General features: G+C 39.9%; 1 protein-coding gene across 6 annotated transcripts in view; it reads right to left on the reverse strand.

The window, feature by feature from the left end:
• Nucleotides 1–21,497, reverse strand: part of LOC137185795 (rap1 GTPase-activating protein 2-like) — a 79,988-nt gene that overhangs the window by 43,364 nt on the left and 15,127 nt on the right. For all 6 annotated transcript variants that reach the window (XM_067594168.1, XM_067594172.1, XM_067594167.1 and 3 more), the window contains exon 2: nt 19,313–19,348. In XM_067594168.1, coding sequence (XP_067450269.1) covers nt 19,313–19,348 — 36 coding nt within the window. The remainder of the gene's footprint in view (nt 1–19,312; nt 19,349–21,497) is intronic.

Here is a 21,497-nt window from a genome sequence, read left to right on the forward strand (position 1 = left end):
GTCTGACTGTGGCGTGTGCCTATGGATGTGTGAGCATGTGTTTAAAATGCAACAGATCGTGTTATCACTTCTAATGTCTTACAAGGCCGTATCATCTGAGGTCATGTAAGTAAATAAAGCAACATATTCAGATGAACTGAATTTAAATTTATTGTAAGTCAGAGGTAATTCAACAAAATCATTTCAACAAAACCTATGACAAAAAATATATTCCTTCACAACTTTTTTGACAAAAACTAAATAACATGTAACCTTTGAATATGAAAACTATGATGAATTGTATTACATTTTTGTAATCTCACTGCAGAGCAAGGAAACGTGTGTGTGAGCCATCACAGTCTAGTATAAACGGAAACACTGCCTTTTCTGCTAACCTTGCAATAGACCAGAATAAAACTTGTAACCACAGTAACCGTGCACACTAAAGATGGTGACAGCTGTCAGAACATCTACATTATATAATAATTGAAACTGCATGAACAACGAATGATGATTGAGGAACTAAACTGGCATGTTTAGTTTTGGTTCACTAAAACTAGACTTAAATTAACAATTATTTAAATGACTAAAATGTGACTAAAAATAATACATATTTTCATCAAAAAACTAAGACTAAAACACTCAGGAGCCTAAATTACCACAAAGTATTTGTGCTTCAAGATTGTGCTATCACCCTCCCCAAAGTCAGAGTGAAACTAGTTTTTGCAACATTCAGATGGAGAGTTGACATTAAGATTATGCTGTAGTTTTTTCCACCATGAAAAACACAGGAACCCACAGCAACCGACTTGAATTCAAGCTAATTAAAGACTCGTTCGTTCTTTGTGAAGGAGAAAATACAAACCATCACCTTTCAAGTCTCCATGGTGAGAGTGTTTAACACTCTAAGTACAGATTTTGGATGCCAATTGAACTTCACATTACACAGATTAAGCACTAAAGCAAGCTTGGTCTTACAAATGTAGCACTAACTGACCAAAAGTAGGCACCATGTTCACATACGACATCAGTAGGCAACACATCCAGATATCGTTCAGATTTGATTCTAACACAAAACTTTGTCTCCTACACACATGAAACATTCCCAAAATCTCTCAACCCCTGTGGAGAGAATAACTTCTATTTACCAGGGAATGAAGCAACAGAGAGCACTACTGCATTGCAGCATTTGTTAAGAGCGATCATTTCTACATCACTTTTATCCCTTTAATAAACTGATGGATTTCTAGAGACCTGCGTGTCGCTTGCCTCCCTGTGACAGGCAGCAGACTGGCACTGAAATATGGCATTAATAATGAGCTGGAGCCAAGTCTCACCCTGGATGCATGCTGAACCCAAATAATTAACAGTATTCAGACATCTCACTCATGCGTCTGCTTGTGTCTGTTTCTCATTTCCACTCTGCCCATAATTAACAGCATTTTGCTTGTTTGCTCATCTCATCAGCCTCCTCCTCTGCTCTCTGTGTCTTATCCTCCTCAGTTCTGTTGGCTCTTCTCTCCACGTCTCTCTGGACAATGCTAATACTGTGGCACAATTTCAGGGCACACAGGATAAACCTGCTAACAGCCTCAAGTGCACTGCAGTGCACTCTCTCGTCTAGCGTTACTGAGGGTTGCCGTTTTATATTGTCTTGTGATTCTGTGTCGTCTTCTGCGTCAAATAAGCTTTATTGGCATGGATGTTACAGTTACATTATTGCCAAAGCTAAATTACGTATTACTGAATAATTATGTTTTACACAAGAAGACAAAATAGTTCTCTTCTCTGTCATATGATGCATCTCATTGTCTCATTCTTTTACCTAATATAAACCCCTCTTTACACTTTCCATCGCTGCTATTACCGTTATTCTACACACAACAATGCATGAGAGATGCTGTAGTGTCTGTTTGTTTGTGACTTATACATGTAGCCCACAGAGCTGCTGGGGGCCTTGCTGAGTCGGCCAAACAAGACACCGTGTGTTTGTCAAGAGGCGACAGATGGAGAAGGAGGAGAGGAGAGGGAGAGAATGTGTGACGGTCAACACACATGCACACACACACATAAATGGCCAAACCTTAAATGGTGAGATTGGGTGGCAGATAGAATATGAGCCCATTAAAACTCAGCTGTTGTTTCACACTGTACTAAACCTAAAGAGAAATCTGTGCTTCATATGGCCGAGAATCCTGGAACACACTGGCTCAGTCCTGAATCATCAGGCCGGTCAAAAATTAAGCAAAAACTGAACCGAGCTGCATCAAAGTGGCAGCCCCAGCTGTTTTCATGGTGAGTTTTATGCTGCCAGCATCTTCATCGTGAAGAGGGCATTGAGGTCATCCTTAGACTTTTCTACGGAGTTATTTCATTGCTGGCATTATGACACATTAAAGCAGGGAAAGCACAAGTGTAATCAATGACATTTATAATGACTACTGAGCCGCTTTATTAAACTGAGCCATCTCTACTGACATTTGTCACACCTGCACTTTTCTGGCTATGTCAAGTTAAAATGTCTGCTGTGGTCTATTAATTAAAAGATAGGTTCACATTTTTTCAAGTCTGTCTTGAAAGAGTAGTCAGCTGCCCATATGAACCTTGAAACAGGTTTTGTTCACTGTAACCATTAATCCTGTTCATACTGACCATTAAAAGATCCCTTCCTAGTGATTTTACAATGTAAGTGATAGTGGACACATCCATCCTATTCTGCAGCTCGACAGGGACACACAAAGATGGAATACTGCACTAAAATACACTTGATTTGACTAATTTGGATGATTGAGGTCTTATTTAAGCTTCAGATAAACATTTGAATACATTTCTGCACAAAAGGAGGACTTTGGATTTTGTCCCCCATCACTTACATTGAAGGAGCTTCATGAAGGGACTCTTTTAATGGTCAGTAGCTTGTGTATAGTACATTGGACACTGCTTCTGCAACTGTCAATGTTCTCTGTACTTGTCCCTTACAAATAAACTAATAAATAATTATAATAACAAGACCAATGATTTACAGCAATAAAATCATTTTTCAATGTTCAGATGTGGACCTGACTACTGTTTTAAGACAGACTTGAAAAATTGTGAACCAACCCATCCTTATGGTTTATATTTCTCTTTTCTTTGTCTCATCTACCCTTTTTGCTGTTGTTGCTTGTCCTGACATGTACCCTGCGTGTTTTTTTGTTTTTTTATCTTACTTGTTTTTTTTAATCACTGCTGCTGCTGAAAAAATAACACACATCAGCCACCTGGTGTTTCAAGCAATAACTGTAAAAGCTTTAATCAACAAAATACATTACGATTGATCCCAGCAGTCATATTTCTATGGGAAACAGAGTGTAGCTAAAGTAATTTATATGAAATGACTGTTATTACTTTAATTTGAGCTTGAATGGCTCAAGTGTTGTGACTCATTAATATTGCAGAACTTGTATTGGATGGGTTGGCTCTTGTTTGTATTAAAGCAGCAACTTGGCTCACTATTTTCCTCTCCAACTGAGCATTTATGAGCACAGGAAATATTTTGACTTGAGTGATATTTAGGGGGCAAATATTCTCAGAGACGAGTGCGGTGGCGTATGAACGGTGTTTGTCACGGTCATCGCAGAGAGGACAGAGACAGATCGTCTGCACGACTGAACTTTCTCAGAGACTGTTTGATGACAGTGAGTTCAAGTGTTCACCTGGAGCACCGATGGCCTTGAGTGATAATGGCAGTAAACACAGAAATATACACACAATGCTGAGCTGCAATAGGGGTAACACACACACACACACACACTCACAGCACGACAGCCCAGATAGCTATTACGAACTGCTCTCTTGCCCCTAGAGCGTCCAAAGTGGTGTCTGATGGATGATCCATCAGCGGGACTATTGGTGTCTGGTCTCCAGACAGGCTGTGACACAGACAACCCAGACAGTTGTGTGCGACACCATGACTGGATACAGTCAGCATCAGGGAGAAAGCACAGAAGTCATGCAAATTCCCAATTAATCCCCAAGTGATGACGGTGAGATGAAATGGAACAAAATCAACGTGTGAGCTTTAAATTAAAAATAGGTGAATGATCATCGTGTTAGAAAACCTCCCATCAAGACTGCCTTATGTTACTTTATTAGTTTACATAAAGGAAATTGTAAAAGTTCTTTTTTTGTCTGAGAAAAACAAAAAGAAAAAAAATCAATGCCCAATTAACCCTGAACCACAAACCTCATCAAGCAGTCACCCATCTCTTCTTGGAAAATCACTGATTTGACATAAGTGAATCAGAAACAGCTGTGTAGTAAAACACTAGCCTGCACCTGTCTAGTCATATAAAAATCTGATACTGAGGAAATGGAGTTAAGTAAGGAAGGAGGGAGAGGATGTGTTCCCATCCATCCTTCTATCCATCTGTTTTCTAGACCACTTATGTTATCCTGTTCAGGGTCTCTTGGAGGCTGGAGCCTATCCCAGCATGCATCTGGGGAGAAGCAGAATACACCCTTCACAAGATGCCAGTCTGTCACAGGGCTGGAGAGGATGTCTCTTTCAAATTACTAGAAAACTGTCAGCATGAGATGCATGACTGCAGGTCTTTCCAGCTCATTGAGTATATGGCAAAAAAAATGGTTGACTCCTGTATCAGCAGCAGGTAAAAAGCACATAAACATATTGATAAGTTTAAAGAAATCAAAAGAGACTTGGATGTAAACTGAAACAGTTCATTCATAAAGAACAACAAAATCAAATCTGGACCAAACCTAAAAATAATGTGAGAAAAGAAAGTGCGACTGAGCGAGGAAATGAGAGACACACAGCAAACAGTCGAGGGAATGAGTGGGAGATGGAGAGAAAATGCAAGTGAGAGATCAGAGGCAAGAGTTGGAGGAGAGAAAATGAGACGTGAGTGATGCGCGGCGATGATGAATAGGAGATACAGTATATCTGCTCCTTTTGTGTGTGCTGATTGCAGTGTCAAATCACTGACAGTCCTTTGTTAATCACCAAGCACACTAGCCTTGACTGGCCCTCTGCTCACTGCTGTCATTTCACCACAGAAATGTCATCAGACAATTATTTTCACACACTCCGGGCTATTTGCCGCATTATTGTTTATCTCTGCTTGTCATGCGTCGTCAAAAAGGGTTTTGGGCGATATTTTGTCTCTCTTTCACATTCTCACACAGGAATAAATGGTCCTGCAAAAATATGTCTGCCCTGGTTTTGTCATTTTTGTCTGAAATCACTGTAAATGGATTTCTGACAGGTTGAAATATAAAAACATAAGCTCCTAGAAATGTTTTTTTTCTGATGTCACAATAGGAAAAAGTATACTTAATGCGTGCATGTGTGCAGAAACATGCACACAGAAGTCCACCTCTTGCTTTTAATTACTCTCTCCTCATTTCCGTTCAGGTCTTTTGTGCTTTATATGAGTCCATGTTCCTCCCTCTCTCTCATCCCTTTGTTGTCTACCTCCTTCCTGTGGAGCCACGATGTCATGTGTTACATCAGAGAGGTAAATCAATTTCCTGCTTTCTCAGTTTGCTTGGTTGACTAGGGGGTCAACTGACAGCTGGTTGAACCTCAGACATACACGCGCACACACACGCACACACGCACACACACACACACACACACACACACACATTTAGAATTTGAGTGGGCTTTAGGAAGAAAAGACGGAAGTCACCACCAATGCAGATACACATTATAGTAACATACAGTCTGTAGTTTTGCCCATCACTTATTCTCCACTTAGCTCTGTGTTACTATAACACCAAAAGCAATTGTCCAATAATAGCTTAGAAAACCTTATAGGCACATCAAAGCAATGTGCAGGGGACTGTAGTAACGTACTCTGCATCTAAAGAGCACAAGAGTAAAAATGTCAGAAATGGATTAGACAGTTTACTATTCTGCTCATGTTTGGCTAACTACAGTAGTAACCCAGCATTACTTCCAAGGCCAAGGAGCATTTCATTAGCTGACTATATTAGTTTTTCAGGTCATGTTTATCCACTGTCTGGAAGCTGGCCCTGAATGTGTTCACACTACGAGCGGCAAAGCTACAAAACGGCCAAGCATGGCTAGCTACATTGTTGCCGAGTCGCTGTTGAAGCACTCGTTGATGTGGTTATGTCGTCATGGGCTTGTGTACCATATTCATTTATGATTATCTTTAATAGCTAGTAAACATGATTTAGTATTGTTAAATAACACACTACCACAGCTAGCCAATGGCAGAATGTAACAGTGGAAATGGTGAAACAAAAACATATGATTGGTTGATGCTTCACCGTGTCATTGGAGCACTATAAAAAGGTGAGACCTGCTCAGCTTTGATTTGTAGCGCGTCACACCTGTCACACAGCAACAAGTGTAGGGCGTCGGTTTGTAGCTGGCTTCCATGAAAAATGACTCGTAGTTTGTTGTTTGTCACCAGTAGTCTGAACACACAGTCAGAGTTTAGAGTAACATTAGCAGTTCTGTCCTCTACATCAAACCCAGTCAAATGCGTTACCCAGAATAACGTTAATTTTTCTGAACACATAGTCTTCATCCTAAAAACATTTTCTCTTTTAACATTAAAACTGAAAAGTGCTATATTGTAAACAAATATTTAAGCTACAGTAAGCAGCCAAACAGAGTTATGTTAGAACAAAATAACAGTCTAATCTTCCTTAGGACTAGCTATTACTACACTGCAATCCAAAGACAATAATGTTTCTTTAATTCAGTGTCTTCTACGTGGATCATCAACTGGTGAGGATATTGAGTTTTTGCAGGTTAACTTTAGCCTCAGTCTTTTAGCACAACATCGTGTATGTAACCATCAAGCACATTTGAGACCCTTTTACAGAGTCATGAAGTTAGTGTTAATTAGCTAGCTAGCTACAGCTTATAAATCTGTTCAACTGCTGATGTTATAGCTGGCATAATTGTCGCATAGAGTTGAGAAGCTGCTCATCTCTACCTCTGTCATGAATAAAGAGTGAATTGTAGTAACTAAGGGGGTAGGGGCTTTGCAAACAGTCAATTACGAACAGTCTTTTTTTTCTATCAATCATTTCACATAAACAGCTGTCACTTTGGCAATACGGCACATATCTCACTTTAGATTTCCATCTTCTGTAGCATATAATTAAATTTTGTAGTGACCAGGGGTAAATTGCCATGATCTATCAACACAAGCCATTACCATTTTAGCTGTTAGCAACAATGTGCAGGCCAAACAGGCATGTACAAGCTGAAGCTGCATCTGCAGGTTGCTCATATGGAGATGAATTATTCCTTTGAAAGAAAATTGGGTTTGAGCTGAGCTCTACTGGAGCGAGACCTCGTTCCCTGCCTCTGATGTATGTACCAAATGGACACACTGAGAGAGAAAGTGCGTGTGTGTTTATGTGTGCATGGATATAAAAAACAGGGCTGAACAGGAGACAAATGTTGCTTTAATATAGATTGTTTTTCCCTTAAGTCCACTTATGACAGTGAATAAGAGCAAGGCATTGCTCCAAGACAGAGACACAGACTAAAAGACAGATGGAGGGTGAAAGAAAAATAATAGATAGTTTGATAGAAATCTATAAAATGGCTCCTGAATCAAAGGATGGACAAGGACATCAATGACAAAGCGCTCCACCATCTGTCAACAGCTTTTACATGGATGGTTGAGAGTGAACTTACAGGGTCACAGAGAAGGTAATGGCTGTGTGTCTCTCTCTGTCTCACAAACACACTTTTATCCACAGAAGTCAAACTTTACAATAGCAAAAAAAAAGGGGATTTTCTTTTATAACCTCCCGTTCCTCCCTCTTTGTCCTCTTTTCTCTGCCCTCTTTCTCTGCCTCTCGGCTCATTTTTCCCAAGAGAGACACCATCTCCTTTTCTATTCCTCCGTGCCTTACCCCCCACATCCCCACCCCCTTCCCTTCTTCTTATTTTTCTCTCCTATCTTGACTCTCTCCTCTCTTTTCACATGTTAAGAGCTTCGCTGCTGCGTGGGGTGGACAAGGAGGGTAGCAGCACCAAAGAGGAAGTAAGAAAGGTCTGACTTTCTCCTCTCTGCCCGTCCAATCTAAGCACAGGATCTGTCTCCCCTGGTCTATTATTGTCTCCTTGCTTTCCTCTATCACCCTTGATCCCCCTTTCTCTCCTCTGGACCACACAGAGGCTCTCATCATCCCTTCACTCTTCTCTTTCTCATTTTCTACCCTCTCAACAGCATCATCCTCCGTTCTTTCAGATGCTAAGGCGACAGGCTGTTATTTGCCGCCAGCTTATGTCAAGTGTTTGTGTACAAAACAGTAACAGCAGCAATCGCAGAGAATAACTTACAGCATCCTCTCACTTGGTTTCCAACGGCAACACTGCCAGGCCTAGTTAGTTTTGGCTGAGACTACCAGAGACACAAAACACACCAACAAGCAGTTTTTTTTACTGTATCAAGTAATAGTAATAGTATCAAGAAAGTAATTGATTATTAATATCCTATATTACTAATATCATCACAATCAACTGTGATGATATTACAGCTATTAATAAGAAAAGACATGTAACTTTTGTTACCAACCGCCCTCTAAATGTCAGATATATGTGTATAGATGTATTATTTCCCAATTTGTCATCATCATAAATAGTCATCACCTTCTCAGGTAGTTTGAAAAATAGCAGAAAAGTTCACTTTCTCTTGCTGGAAGGTTTCTCATAACACTGAATACTAAATCCAAACTTTGATTTTATTTGAGTTCCCTGTTTTTAATTATTTCTTAAGGATGGGGGCACTTATCTTTGATGAAATATGCACTCATATTTTTTGAGTAGTTAAATATAACTAATATATTGAGCAGCGTAGGCTCTCTGTGAGCAGTGTAACAAACAACCCAGTGATAGGTGAAACAATAACACGACTTTTAACCCCTTTACTGTGATGAATAATGAAGCTTTGAATAAAAAATCCAGCACTGACATGTTGCATGTGGCATTATCAGTTTTGCAGAATCAATCTCTGTATATCTTTATCTTCAGAGAGAGTCAGTGAGGGTGGTAGAGATGAAGAAACCCACAGAACAAGGACAGGTACATCCTCTGATCCTCTCACCTCCTACGTCTCCCGTGGATATGGATGTGCATGTGGGCGGGCGTGCGTGCCACTGTGCATGTGTGTGTGCAGAAGGGAACAAGTGAGTGCTGTTTACATGTTCTCCACACAGCCCGCCGCTCAGGGAGCCCTCCGCCTCTAAATAGGTGAGGGTCTGTTTTATGGGCCCTTAACAGCCGGCACTCAGACCAGATGGTGCGATTATCAGCTACTCTGTGCGTCTGAGTGTGTGAGTGTGTGTGTAGCATCAGGGAGACGGCAAGAAGTAAATATTTGTCAAAAGCAAAGAGGCAGCTGGTTGTCTGGGGGACTTTGGAGTAACAAGACTCTCGCTTAAGAAACAGAGCACACACACACAACGATAATAGCGCCGATACGTATTTTAGAGAGAGAGAGAAAAGAAAGAGAGGAGACATGTTTTCTGTGTGTCAGTAGTTAATAAGGTTATGAGACATCTCCAATGGTCAACAGAGACATTCAACCCTCAGGCTAATTTTCATCTGTTGACTGCTGAACAGATTTTATGAGCCCAGAAAGGAAAATGAAAACTGAAGCTAAAAAAATTACATGAAAGAACATATGGCAGCAAATAAATGGAAGATTACATATATTTAAGATGCTGAGATCACATTAAAGGAACAGTTACACATTTTGAGAAACGTCCTTGTTTGGTTTCTTACATAGGGTTAGATAAAGTGATAGCATCAGTTTCAGATTTGTGTTTAGCCTCATAGCTGAAAGTCTAGATGCAGGGGGACACCACTAACTGTAACAATGAATCAGTTAGTCGATCAGTCAATCGACAGAAAATGAACTATTTTGATAATCGAATTATTGTTTTAATAATTGTTCAAGCAAAAAGCCAAACATTGTGTGGTTCCAGCTTAGATGTTCACTGTCATATATGACAGTGAACTGAATATCTGAAGGTTTTGGACTGTTGCTCTGACAAAACAAGCAATCTGCATAAGTGTGGCCTCTAAGGACTCGTGAATGCAATTTTATTATTAGAAATCAAGAAAATACTTAATCAATAATGAAATTAAGCCTTAGTTGTAGCCCTACAGCTAGTCTAGCCACACTAAAGGTAAAACAATACTGCTTCCAATAACCTTAAAATGTGTGTTACATTTAAGGTCAGATATTGCTATAAGCAATATATTTATATTAACTATGGATCAAATGACTGTATGTGTTTCTTAGTTGTAGCTGGTGAACATAGTGGAATATTTAGCTACTAAAAGAGCAGATACTGTATTTTCCTCAGGAGCTGTTGGAGAGCACAACAGAGCTGAGACACTTAAATCTTCAGATGGACAGAAACACGTGCTGATGCTGCTCCGTATCTGCTGGTTCTCTAAACAGGCAACTGCTTGCTAACAAGCTTGCCAGAACTTAAAAGCTGATTTGTCAATGTTGTGTTCCCACCTTGTTTCCGCTGGGCTCAAGTGCCAAAAAGAACAACAACAGCAACAGTAAATGCAGGTTTCATTTGTGTGTGACAGAAAAGGAGGCGGTGTGATTTCAGGGGGAGTTAGCATTGGAGCTATTTATTGACCAACAACAGGTGTCCACAGAGACTGCTCAGAGCATGTCAGAGGAGCTGCCCTCATTGTTGCCAGGTTTGACAATTATTTGGTGGGTCACTAAAAAGACAAACCGGTAGTTTTTCTGTTTTGACGGAGCCTACTGTTTATCCTTGCATCTGTCTAAACACATTGTGCTCCCATTTCTTTACTGAGTACAGAGAGATGAGATTGACACCCTGTCATGTGACTTTGGATAAGACAAAAATGATGGAGTGCTCATTTAAGCAAAGGAAATTGGGAAACATTTTCCCACCTCTTTACCAATACTGTATTTTTTCTCATTTGCTATTGGAGTTATAGTCTCATTTTCCTCAATTTAACAACTAATATATGTAAAATATACTGCTCTGCTCTGATACACCTCAACAATTAAATCAGATTTAACCTTGTCCTGAGTAGAAGCTCCTGTCCCTGCTTGGGCATCAGCCAGCCAGATCATCCTTTAATGAAGCTGTTTCCCCTCTCCATAAACCTCTAGGCATCTTGTTAATTCCTTTTAATAAAAGCATGCAGGGGCATGAATGAAATCTTAAGTCCTCTACAGTCAGTGTAGAATTCTGGTTCATTACACGAGACACAACATACTGTAGCTGTCATGTTACCAGTCATCTTATGCTGTCCCCGATGTAACTCAGCCCCACATGTTCCTGTGGACGGACACACACACACACACACACGCACACACACACACACACACACACACTATGAAGATCCATGGGGGGAAACGTACTGTGGTCGCTACGGGCAACCACTAGCATTGCGAGTCAGATTATCTTTCCATTGGTCATGTTTTGATGTACTGGCGAGGCAGTCTGGCTGCAAGGCAAGACAACTAGGGCCTATCGCCATGGTAATGAACCATACTGGACCATCCCTCAGGTGATCATCAGTTCTTGCTGCCATGGCAACAGCCTTGGCTCCCTATAGGCCGCTACATACAGTGAGGCTGAAACAACACGGTGCACTTGTCTTGCAGTGGTAACCTATAGACATAAGCCTGCTGGGTTTAAGGTGCTGTATGTCAGGTGACAATGAGATAGAGGATGGAGGATTGAAGATGTGTGGTTGTTTTATTACTCATTTTTATGCATCATAAAATTACTTTTTAGTGATACAGACAGAATTAAAATAAAAACTTCTATTGTCCTTGTGTCACCTCAAGGGATTAACTTGTATCTCTTTTTTACTGGTTGAATTTTTGACCATTTTAAAACAGGAACATAAACTGGTTTCATGCAGAGCTCTTCCGCATATGAGCTTCAACAGGTAGACATGTTAACAGGTGGGACATGGATTGACACAGATTCAGCAACCATGAAAATAGAGAAAGAGTTCCCCCTAGTGATCATGTTTCTTTAATTCAGCTGCCATCATTACAGTGGACTGATATTTTTCCCTCAGAGCCGCTTTGACACAAACACATGCAGTCAGCTCCCTCTTGTGGTCACAGCAGAAACAGGTGGAAATGTGTGGACTGCACTATTCCACTCGAGGAATAAACCAGATTATTGTGCAAGAAAACAGAGCAATGAGTAACTCTATGACCAGAATTAAGGATTTTAACCTCAATTAATTCAGGCAAGGCTGATTTAGAGAACCATATATACATATTTACACATAAATACTTACAAAGCTGTAATCAGCTGTAATTTCAAAGATTACCTAAATTTCCATTTAAAAATAGATGCCACCAAAACATTTGTTTAAAGTGTTGTCAAACAATATAATATACTCTGAAGATTAACTTTGTAGGAATCGGACGTGTGAGAGTAGAGGAAGTACAACATCCTCCCCTAAGCCCTTGAGGAAGGGTGGAGTTTTACCACTTCCCACATCATATTGCTACAATTATCTCTGCAACCTCATCACCTCGGTTTCTCTACCTTTTTTCTCACACGCCCATGCACATTTGTCTCTGTCATGAGGACACCGAGGCAAACAAAGTCACACGCAAGACTTAAAGCTGGGTTGTTTTTAAAAAGTGAAGTGAAACTGTGGTGCAAGGAATGACTCAGTGCCACCACATAGTTTTGTTTTGTGTGTTGATGGTCACACTGAAGGCTGGTTTCAAAATTAACCTAAGCCGAGCATCATATTCAACCTGAGCACTTGTCTATTAGATAGAAGCTGACTGAATTTCTGTCCTCCTTTCTCTCTGCTGCTGCCTGCAGGCTTGTATTAGGTTTGGTAACAGGCTGTAACTGTGTACACTACATCAACAATTGCTTCAAATAAGCAAAACACAATAAAGCTGCCAGCTCATTAAGGCTGCATACAGCCTCCCTGTGACTAATCATTGCTCCTTCTCCCCGTACTATAGAGCAAAGCCTTGAGCTTTAATAAGCCATCGCCTAAAGTAAATATGATACCAGCACACATTTAGTCTCATGTTTGTTTGGTGGTCACAACTCACCATCGTTGCCCGCAATATAGAGGGTGCACCAGGAGATAGTGTAAATGCCAGGCTCCAGAAATAGCAGCAGCCCATTTGCTCTTTTCCATGATGCTGGCAGACAGATAACATTTACACCTGGCCCCGAAAACTAGGCTAGACAACGATAAGAGGAGAGGTCGGGGACTTTTTTTTTTTTTTTTTAAGAAGGCACCTCCTCTTACCACTCTCCTCTACTCCTTCTAAAAAGACCTCTTTCATCATATTTTTTAAACCCTATTTTCTCTTGAGCCCTTGTTCAATCTCAGCCTCTCTCCTGTCACTCATCCTGCCTGTCAGTCTCCACAACAAGCTATTTCAGGGGGGTGATAACATCATTCATCCATTCTCTTAAAAAGGGAATAAATGCAGACAGTGACACAGTCCTAAAAAGCATTTCAAGACTCGATGTATAGCAGTAAAAAGGTACATTAAATGCTATATTACACTTCAAACCAGCACTATCCAGCAACATGTATCACATTATTCTTGAAAAGCAGAGCAGAGAAGGCCACGGGTGATGCTGCGCACAGTGTGTCTGAGCAGACGACGCTCTCAGATGTAAGCAGCTGTTCCGCCGAACCGAGCAGAGAATAGCTTAGTTGAGGAGAAGAGAGGAAGACAACAGAGAAGGGGCTGAGGAGGAGGACGGAAATAATGTATGACATGTATCAACGTCTAATTAGCAGCAGTTGGCTACGGTCTCGCTCGCACGCACAGAGACACACGCATGCATGCAGGGATGAAGAGGCAGGCTGACAGAAGGCTAGATTGAAAATCCAGCAGGTAAAACAATCTGTGGTTGAGTCTGAGAAACACAGTGAGTAATTTGTTGTGGTGCTTACATGACGTGAATCTACCTAAAGCCCTCTTACAAATGACACAAGACATAAAGACATGTGGCATGCTGGAAACCAGCAGCTATTATAAGAAACACAGGGAACTAGATGTTGACAGAGAGGTGTAATAGTTTTCCTTATAGAGACATACTGATTAATCATTCAGACTGATGTCATTATACTGCTCACACAGAATCAAGCAGCGATCAGGATCCGACCTGTATCAGAGGCTGTGATGAACGGTGCTGACTGAGAAGGTTTATGACACACTACTAATATTGAGACATCACATTAATGTCACAACACACTTCTCCATTCTATTCAATTTGGCTTTACTGTAGTCCACTTTACTTTGCTGTACTTTCTTACTTCACTGATGCTCTCTCCTCTCTTCTCCTCTCTTCTGTCTGCCATGGTATATCACAATAAATATAACAGTTTAGTTCCAATTCAGTTTATACACTGACCAAAAATTATTAAATCAGCCCCTTTTCATTTTTTTTAGATGTCAATTAGCTACTGTAATATTACTACTACTTACTGGGGTCAACATAAATGTATTCACAATAATTCAAAGGAAATGGCACACAAAATATCTGACATTCATTCTCACAATAAGACTCAACAATACAAACACTGAGACAATAAGTCAAAACCTACCAAGAGCAAAAGACAGCTCTACAAAACATTATCACCTCTTAGAGAAACTAGATAATCAATAAATATAACGACATAATATCAAATAAAACAGGAAGGGTAGGTCTCTCAAGGGCTGCAACTAATGATTGTTTTCATTATCTATTAATCTTGTCGGTCACAGTTTCCCAAAGCCCAAGATGCAATCTAAAATGTCTTGTTTTGTCCCAACCAACAGTCCACAAAGACAAAGACATGTTTTCTTTCATGAAGGAATAAAGAAACCAGAAAATATTCACATTTAAGAAGCTGGAAGAGAATTTTAGCATTTCTTTCATCAAAATAGTTGGCCATTAATTTTCTGTTTGATCAACTAATCAATTAATCAACTAATTGTTGCAGCTCTAGATCTCTCCATTAACATCTTAGAGGAGTAAAATTATAGGTTTAGTATATGGCAGCTACTCAATTTCTTGCGTGCATACAATCCTGTTATTAAATGTTATTAAATATCAGTCAAGACACAATATGTCCTTAAACATGTTACAAGACTTCTTATAACATGTGTCGCTGAGACATCTTGCACTCCCAAACCTAATCATGTATCAATAACAATCAATTAAATGAGTTTACCTCAGACTCAAACAGCTTCGTAGTAATTAACTGATACACAGTAAATCCATTTCGGAGGATGCTTAGAGTTGATCGGTAAATATTGTGAAGAAAACATTTTGTCAGCAGATATCTTAAAATGATCCGTAATTTAAGAAGTAACTCATGATGCCAACACGTCTTTACATGATGATCATCTCGGTTTGGAACTGATCTACAAATCAATCACAGGTTTAATGTAACAAAGTAGGAACCGATAAAAGAAAAATAAGATTAAAAAAAATGTAGTGATGCACTGGCAAGTATGCAAAAATATATATAAGTCAGACAGCAGTTACTCACCACAGTTTGCGGGGCATCGTCACACAGTATTAGGAAACTGATCAGGTGCAACCTCTCCCCCGTCTCTGTGTTTCGTCCTCTCTCTCTCCTCTATCCTCCACTCATAATATTCATTCACCCTCACCACTACTTCAAGACAAAACCCACAAACAAATGCATCACACACACACACACACACACACAGGTTTGATTATGCAGTTATTAATGAGGTGTTGTGTGTACGGTGAAGGTGGAGAGATCTCTTTGTAGTAACCATGAGCAGAGGCGAGGCAGAGGAACACTGGGGACTAATGACAGAGGCGGGAGAGGGGGGAGAAAGTTAGAGATCAAGTGAGACACAGAGAGAGAGAGAGAGGGAGGGGAATAAAAAAAAAGAACACCCCACTGTGAACTGAGCGCTGGCAGGACAGAAAAGGGAGTAGAGAATAAAATAAAATCCTCCCACCTGCTGCTCAGCAGCTGCAAACCTTGAAGTGAGCCATCTATCTGATGTTTTAGTTCCCTTGGCCTTCCACCTCCCTTTTTCACCTCTCCTCTCTTCCCCCCTCCCACTGTGGCTTTCTTCTTCTCCTGTATATTCTTCCTTGCACATGTTTCATTGCAGGAGTTTAACAGACCAACTTACAACAACTGAGTCAACAGAGTAAATGTAAAGTCATAAATTACAAGCTACCTGTTTATTAGGACTGCATCAGCTATGCAGCAAATAGGAGGTCTGAGTTAAACAAATGAAGTGTAAATGATGAATGGAAAGTGAAGACTGACTTGGAATATTAAAACGGAGTCATTTGTATTCTATTTTCAAGAGCATGAAGAAGCTCTAAATGGATTAATGTATATTAAAATGTTGATTAAAAACCCATTTAATTATGTTTGTATATAAAAACAACAATAAGAAGCCATACCCATCACCTATATAGTATAAATATATGATCATTATTTTTATATATATATAACTTTCTACCTTGAAGACTACCATCTCAATTATTCTTTCTCTCGACTCAATGAAGCAGGTTTCTGCACTTTTTTCTTACATCTAACACCTGGATCAAAGCACACACGCACACACACGCGCATGTGCACACACAAGTCGCTCCTATTCGGTTTGTGTGTCGAGCAGCAGCTCAAGAGGGAGTCACGACTCACTCATTCATATTCAGAGCCACTCCAGAGCAGACGGTCTAATGACACCTGGCTGAGAAGAGAGAGAGAGAGAGAGAGAAACATCGGACGTGTGTATGTCTGTTATTGTGTGAGAGAACACAGCAGATAACAGACGAATGTCGGTATATTTGACATGATTCATGTTAACCTGATTTTTTTTTTTTTTTTTTTTTCAGGCTAATGCTTTATGCCTGAAACATAGCTGACTACAAACCTGCATGTTCAGTGTTTTATCATCATGACCTTTGGAGCCCCATCCAGCATTTTAATCCTGTGTCTCAATCGCATATTCATGTACAAAATCATAAGAGTTTGACATTGACCAATGACTCAACAATGATTCTCTTTCTCATTAAAGATCCCCTCCAGACATGTTTTAAGACATATAAAAACACAGCAGCTTTGAAGAATAATCAGTGTCTAACATGCTTTTCTCACAAAAAAACATGTTAAAATGAGATGAATGTAAACCTTTTACAGCCTCATCTGAAACTCTTGCCAAGCTATGTTTAGTCCTCTTATACAAATCCAAGACAATTACTGCAAGAGTTAAAACAAGCTTGTAAATCACAGTGAGCTGCTACCAGCTCAGTGCTTAATTGATTCACTCAGAACAAAGCCCTGTTACCAATTATGTTTAATTATTCTGTAGCTATTGAAGCATCATTTTAGTTGTTGCATAGTTTTAAGTCTACAGATAAATTTGACACTGAGTAACAAAGAGTGACAGGCGACTGCTTCAAGTCACTGCTAAATGTCTTTAAATGCTGTCAATCCTTGAGGGAGTCCTTTAACAAAGTCAACAGTCCAGTGCAGTGTTTCAACAGGTGGCGCCATAATGGCAATTATGGACTGCCAGATGGATGCCAAAGGTAGCAGGTGTGAGACGTAGATTTAAAAGGTAAACTCAAAACAACAGATAGAGAGTCTTCTGGTGCAGAGTGCATGTGTGTATGTGTTTGGACAGAGTCGGGTTTGGGGTGTAGATACTGATAGAGTTCACATAATAGACACACACAAACACACACACATACACACACACACACACACACTCAGAAACCCTTCACCTCTTATCACTACGGCAACCTCCATTAGCAGGGCTTGCCGTTGGTTTGTTTTAACAAAGAGAAGCTGCTCACACGTAATATATCAAAGAACATTACATGAAGCAAGTAGACAACTGTGCAAATGATATTCACATTTGCTCACCGCTCCAATCCAGAATTGATTTGACAAATGTCTGTTATGTATACCTCAAATGATTGTTACTCAATATGATTTGCACATCAAATTTAGCCTTCTCAAATTTCACAAATCAAAATCCAGATCTGTTTCTCCTGCTACAGCTATGAACTGTAAAGGAAACTCATAATTAGCTGTTGAACACTGTCAGTTCTTGTTTCCAAAATACAGACAGCCATGAGGGAGACTGAACGACGGCATCTGTCTGATGAATCAAACATAGACAAAGCGAGTGGTGGAGTAAGACAAGGCGACATAGAGCAGTGGTACTGCCGTTATGACAGATCATGTGTTGGAAGCAAACACAACCAATCAAATCTGACCTCTGTTAAAAGCAACATATTGTAAACTATCCTGCAGCAATTGTGCATAAAATAATTATATAATCTAGTTCCCTGTGGGAAAATCTGTCATCTGCACTCATCCTTACTCATTTGGAGCCATATAGCAATGGCCACCGACCTACTTCTAATGCCTAACATGTATGTCTTTGACTGATAAACCAGAAAAACAGAGGAAGTCCCCTGATGGGGTGTCAACTGATGAGCTTCTTGTTGTGATGGTGCTAACCACTGAGTCACTGTGACACCTTGTAATGGATCTCAATAAGATTCAACCTCATTAAAGATAGTAGATTGTTGTTGGAAATGATAAACCCTTATTTCTGCTGCCTTTAGGCTTGAAAAACAAACAAAGAAACAATATTTTCAGGAGAGACATCCAGGGAATCGTTTTGTTAAGAACACAAAACTGCTTTGTATTTATACATCAGCACACTTTCACACAATGCAAACACATTCTTAATTACATCTGACCATCTCCACTGGGGCAGTAAGGACGTGAGTGCCTTGCCCAGGGGCTGGGAACAACGTGATTTTAACTGCATTCCTCACACAGCAGCACATGTGGGCAGGTACAGAGTAACCAAGAAAGAAATCAGTGGCCGAGATAGCATCAAAACTCTAAGATAAAGGTAATTTTCACTTGGACAGTCCGTTTTAAAAGCATGTTTTGGGTGCAATGTAAGCAGGAGTGTGTATTGATTTCTAGATGTCTGTGTTTGTGCACTGCTCAAGTAAAACGCCCGTAGCTCTACAGTGAATCGATTGTTGAGGTTTCAGTCGAGATGAATCAGTATGATGGAAAACGAGTGGAAATAGGGTCCATGTGGAAAACAGCTTTTAGGTTAATGTGGCCAAAGCCACAGTCTCAGACTTCATTTGTGAAATGATACGTTGCAGCGCTTCGAGCACATTTGCACAAATGATTGCCTGGTTTGACTTAACAAAGATTGGAATATTAACTTGATATTGAGATCAATGTGGTAAATTTAGAAACAGGGAGAAGCCCCTAACAAGGATTTGAAGAAGAACTTACCGGGCTCTTAGTACAGCCAAGGTGGACTTGTCAATCCTGGAGGAGGAGGAGGAGGAGGAGGAGGAGGAGGAGGAGGAGGAGGAAGAGGAGGAGAAGGAGGAGGAGAGGAAAAAGAGAGAGACAAAAATACAGAGAGAAATATTATTGATCACATCTCTGATACAAATATCTCAAAAGCAGCAACTAATTTCTTAGCTGTAAGTGTTCTTGGTTGACAGTAACACGGACATGAACACCGGAAGACATGCAGAGGGTGAGGAGCGAGATATATTTATGGCTTCATCTCTGCATGGTATAATGGGTCCCCCGGGTGCTCTGGCATTTAAAAGAAATGTTCATTAAATGTGTGATTGCTTCTTCTCTCACTGGCATTCACTTTAATGTGGAAGGGAAATCTTCATTGATGTGGAGCTTTTACATACTATAGACTGTAACATATGTAATACAGTATGATGACTAACTATGTGCAGAGCATGAATCACACACCTGCATTATTTACAGGGTGTACATATAATGTATTTCTTATGTATTTTTAGCGTGGTGCAACCAAGTTAACCGGGTCATGACGGCCAAAAATAAATGTGCTAATTTTCATACATTATCTTGATTTCATACAAAGTATGACGCTCAGACGGTGCACAGTGCAGACAGGTGCCACTGTAAAGTCACTGGCAGCGAGCAGAGCACACTTCATGACAGATGATTTGATTTAACAAGGTTTCTTTACTACAAACTGCTCAGACCGGTTATGAGAGGCCAGTGTTTATAAGGGCTTTATTCATGCTTCATTACATACTGTTCACACTTAAAACATGGAAAGTCAAAGCATTCAATGCCAACAACCTTTCAGTTCCATTGTTGTTTACTGTTTATGATAGTGGGAGTTCTGTGAGGCATTTGAAGCTTTTGATACACTATAGTACAAATATCTTGAGGGCTGAATTCATGGCTTATTTTTACCTCATTTGCAAGTGTGTGTACATGCATGTGTGTGTGTGTGCATGTTCAGTGCTTGTTTTCCAGCTCTCCAGGGGAAATGTTATGACATTAATTCTTTAATCCGATTAATTTGGAGATTGAACCGCGTGGAAGGGAGCCCAATCTATTTCATGCAAAGACACACACTTCAGAAACACATACAAGCACACAGTGCTCACTAGTTTTACGGCGCCAGAGCCCGGCGTCAGAGTTTTGAATATAATTTGAATGTTTTCCAGGGTTTTTGAATGATATCAACAACAATATGCATCACAGCGACGTCAACAGGGGCAAATGGCAAACAGCAGACGCACTGGAGTATCTGTAGGATTATTTAAAATGAATCTAAATAAACAGAACTACAGTTAAATACAACATTAAATTATTCTAATGTGGCAGTTCCCTGTGGGTACTTCACATTTCATTTGCTGCTCTGCCACAGTGACACCTTTCTGCATCAATGATATCTCATCTTGCACCACAGTAAATGTTGGCCTCTTTCATTTTGTAATGGAGCTGTAGTGCTCTCACATGATTTATCTCCAGGCAGTTGAGAAGACATGCCACCCACCTAATGGTTGAATCATTCAACAGATCATACTACCATGTCTAAGCTTCATTCATACAAACAAAAATACAAACATGGACAAATATGGGGATGAAATTGGGCTACATTATGGGGACAGAATCATTTCTCCAGATGAGATTTAATAATACATTTTAACACTTTCATACTATATGTGTACTATAGCATTACACGTATGTTCTATAGTCTTTCTTCTTAGTCTTTGTAGTTTGTTTTTTTTAATGCCGTTATCTCGAGATCACAAGTTAATTATTTTGTTATCTTGAGAAAAAGAGCCTTGTTATCTCGAGATGACGAGATAATCAACCCGTAATCACGAGAAAACAAAAGGTTGTTTCCTCTTATTACTTATAATGTTTATCAGAGATCAGGAGTGCCATGCCAGCATGTATAGATGGCATTTTGACAACTGCAGCAACTAATTTAAGCTGAAAATGTCAGATCAATAAGTGCCCATTATTATTAACAGCACCTTTATTAATGACATCTGTGTCACGGCCAAATGACAGGTTGATTAACTCTTGGTCATAACATGATGGGATGTTTCATGTAGGAGAAGTACCAAACAATATCTTTCAAGCATTCTCATTTTATTAGACTTAATGAGAGAAAGGCAAGTGG

This window comes from Thunnus thynnus, chromosome 7 (assembly GCF_963924715.1).
Source record: "Thunnus thynnus chromosome 7, fThuThy2.1, whole genome shotgun sequence".
Taxonomy (NCBI): domain Eukaryota; kingdom Metazoa; phylum Chordata; class Actinopteri; order Scombriformes; family Scombridae; genus Thunnus; species Thunnus thynnus.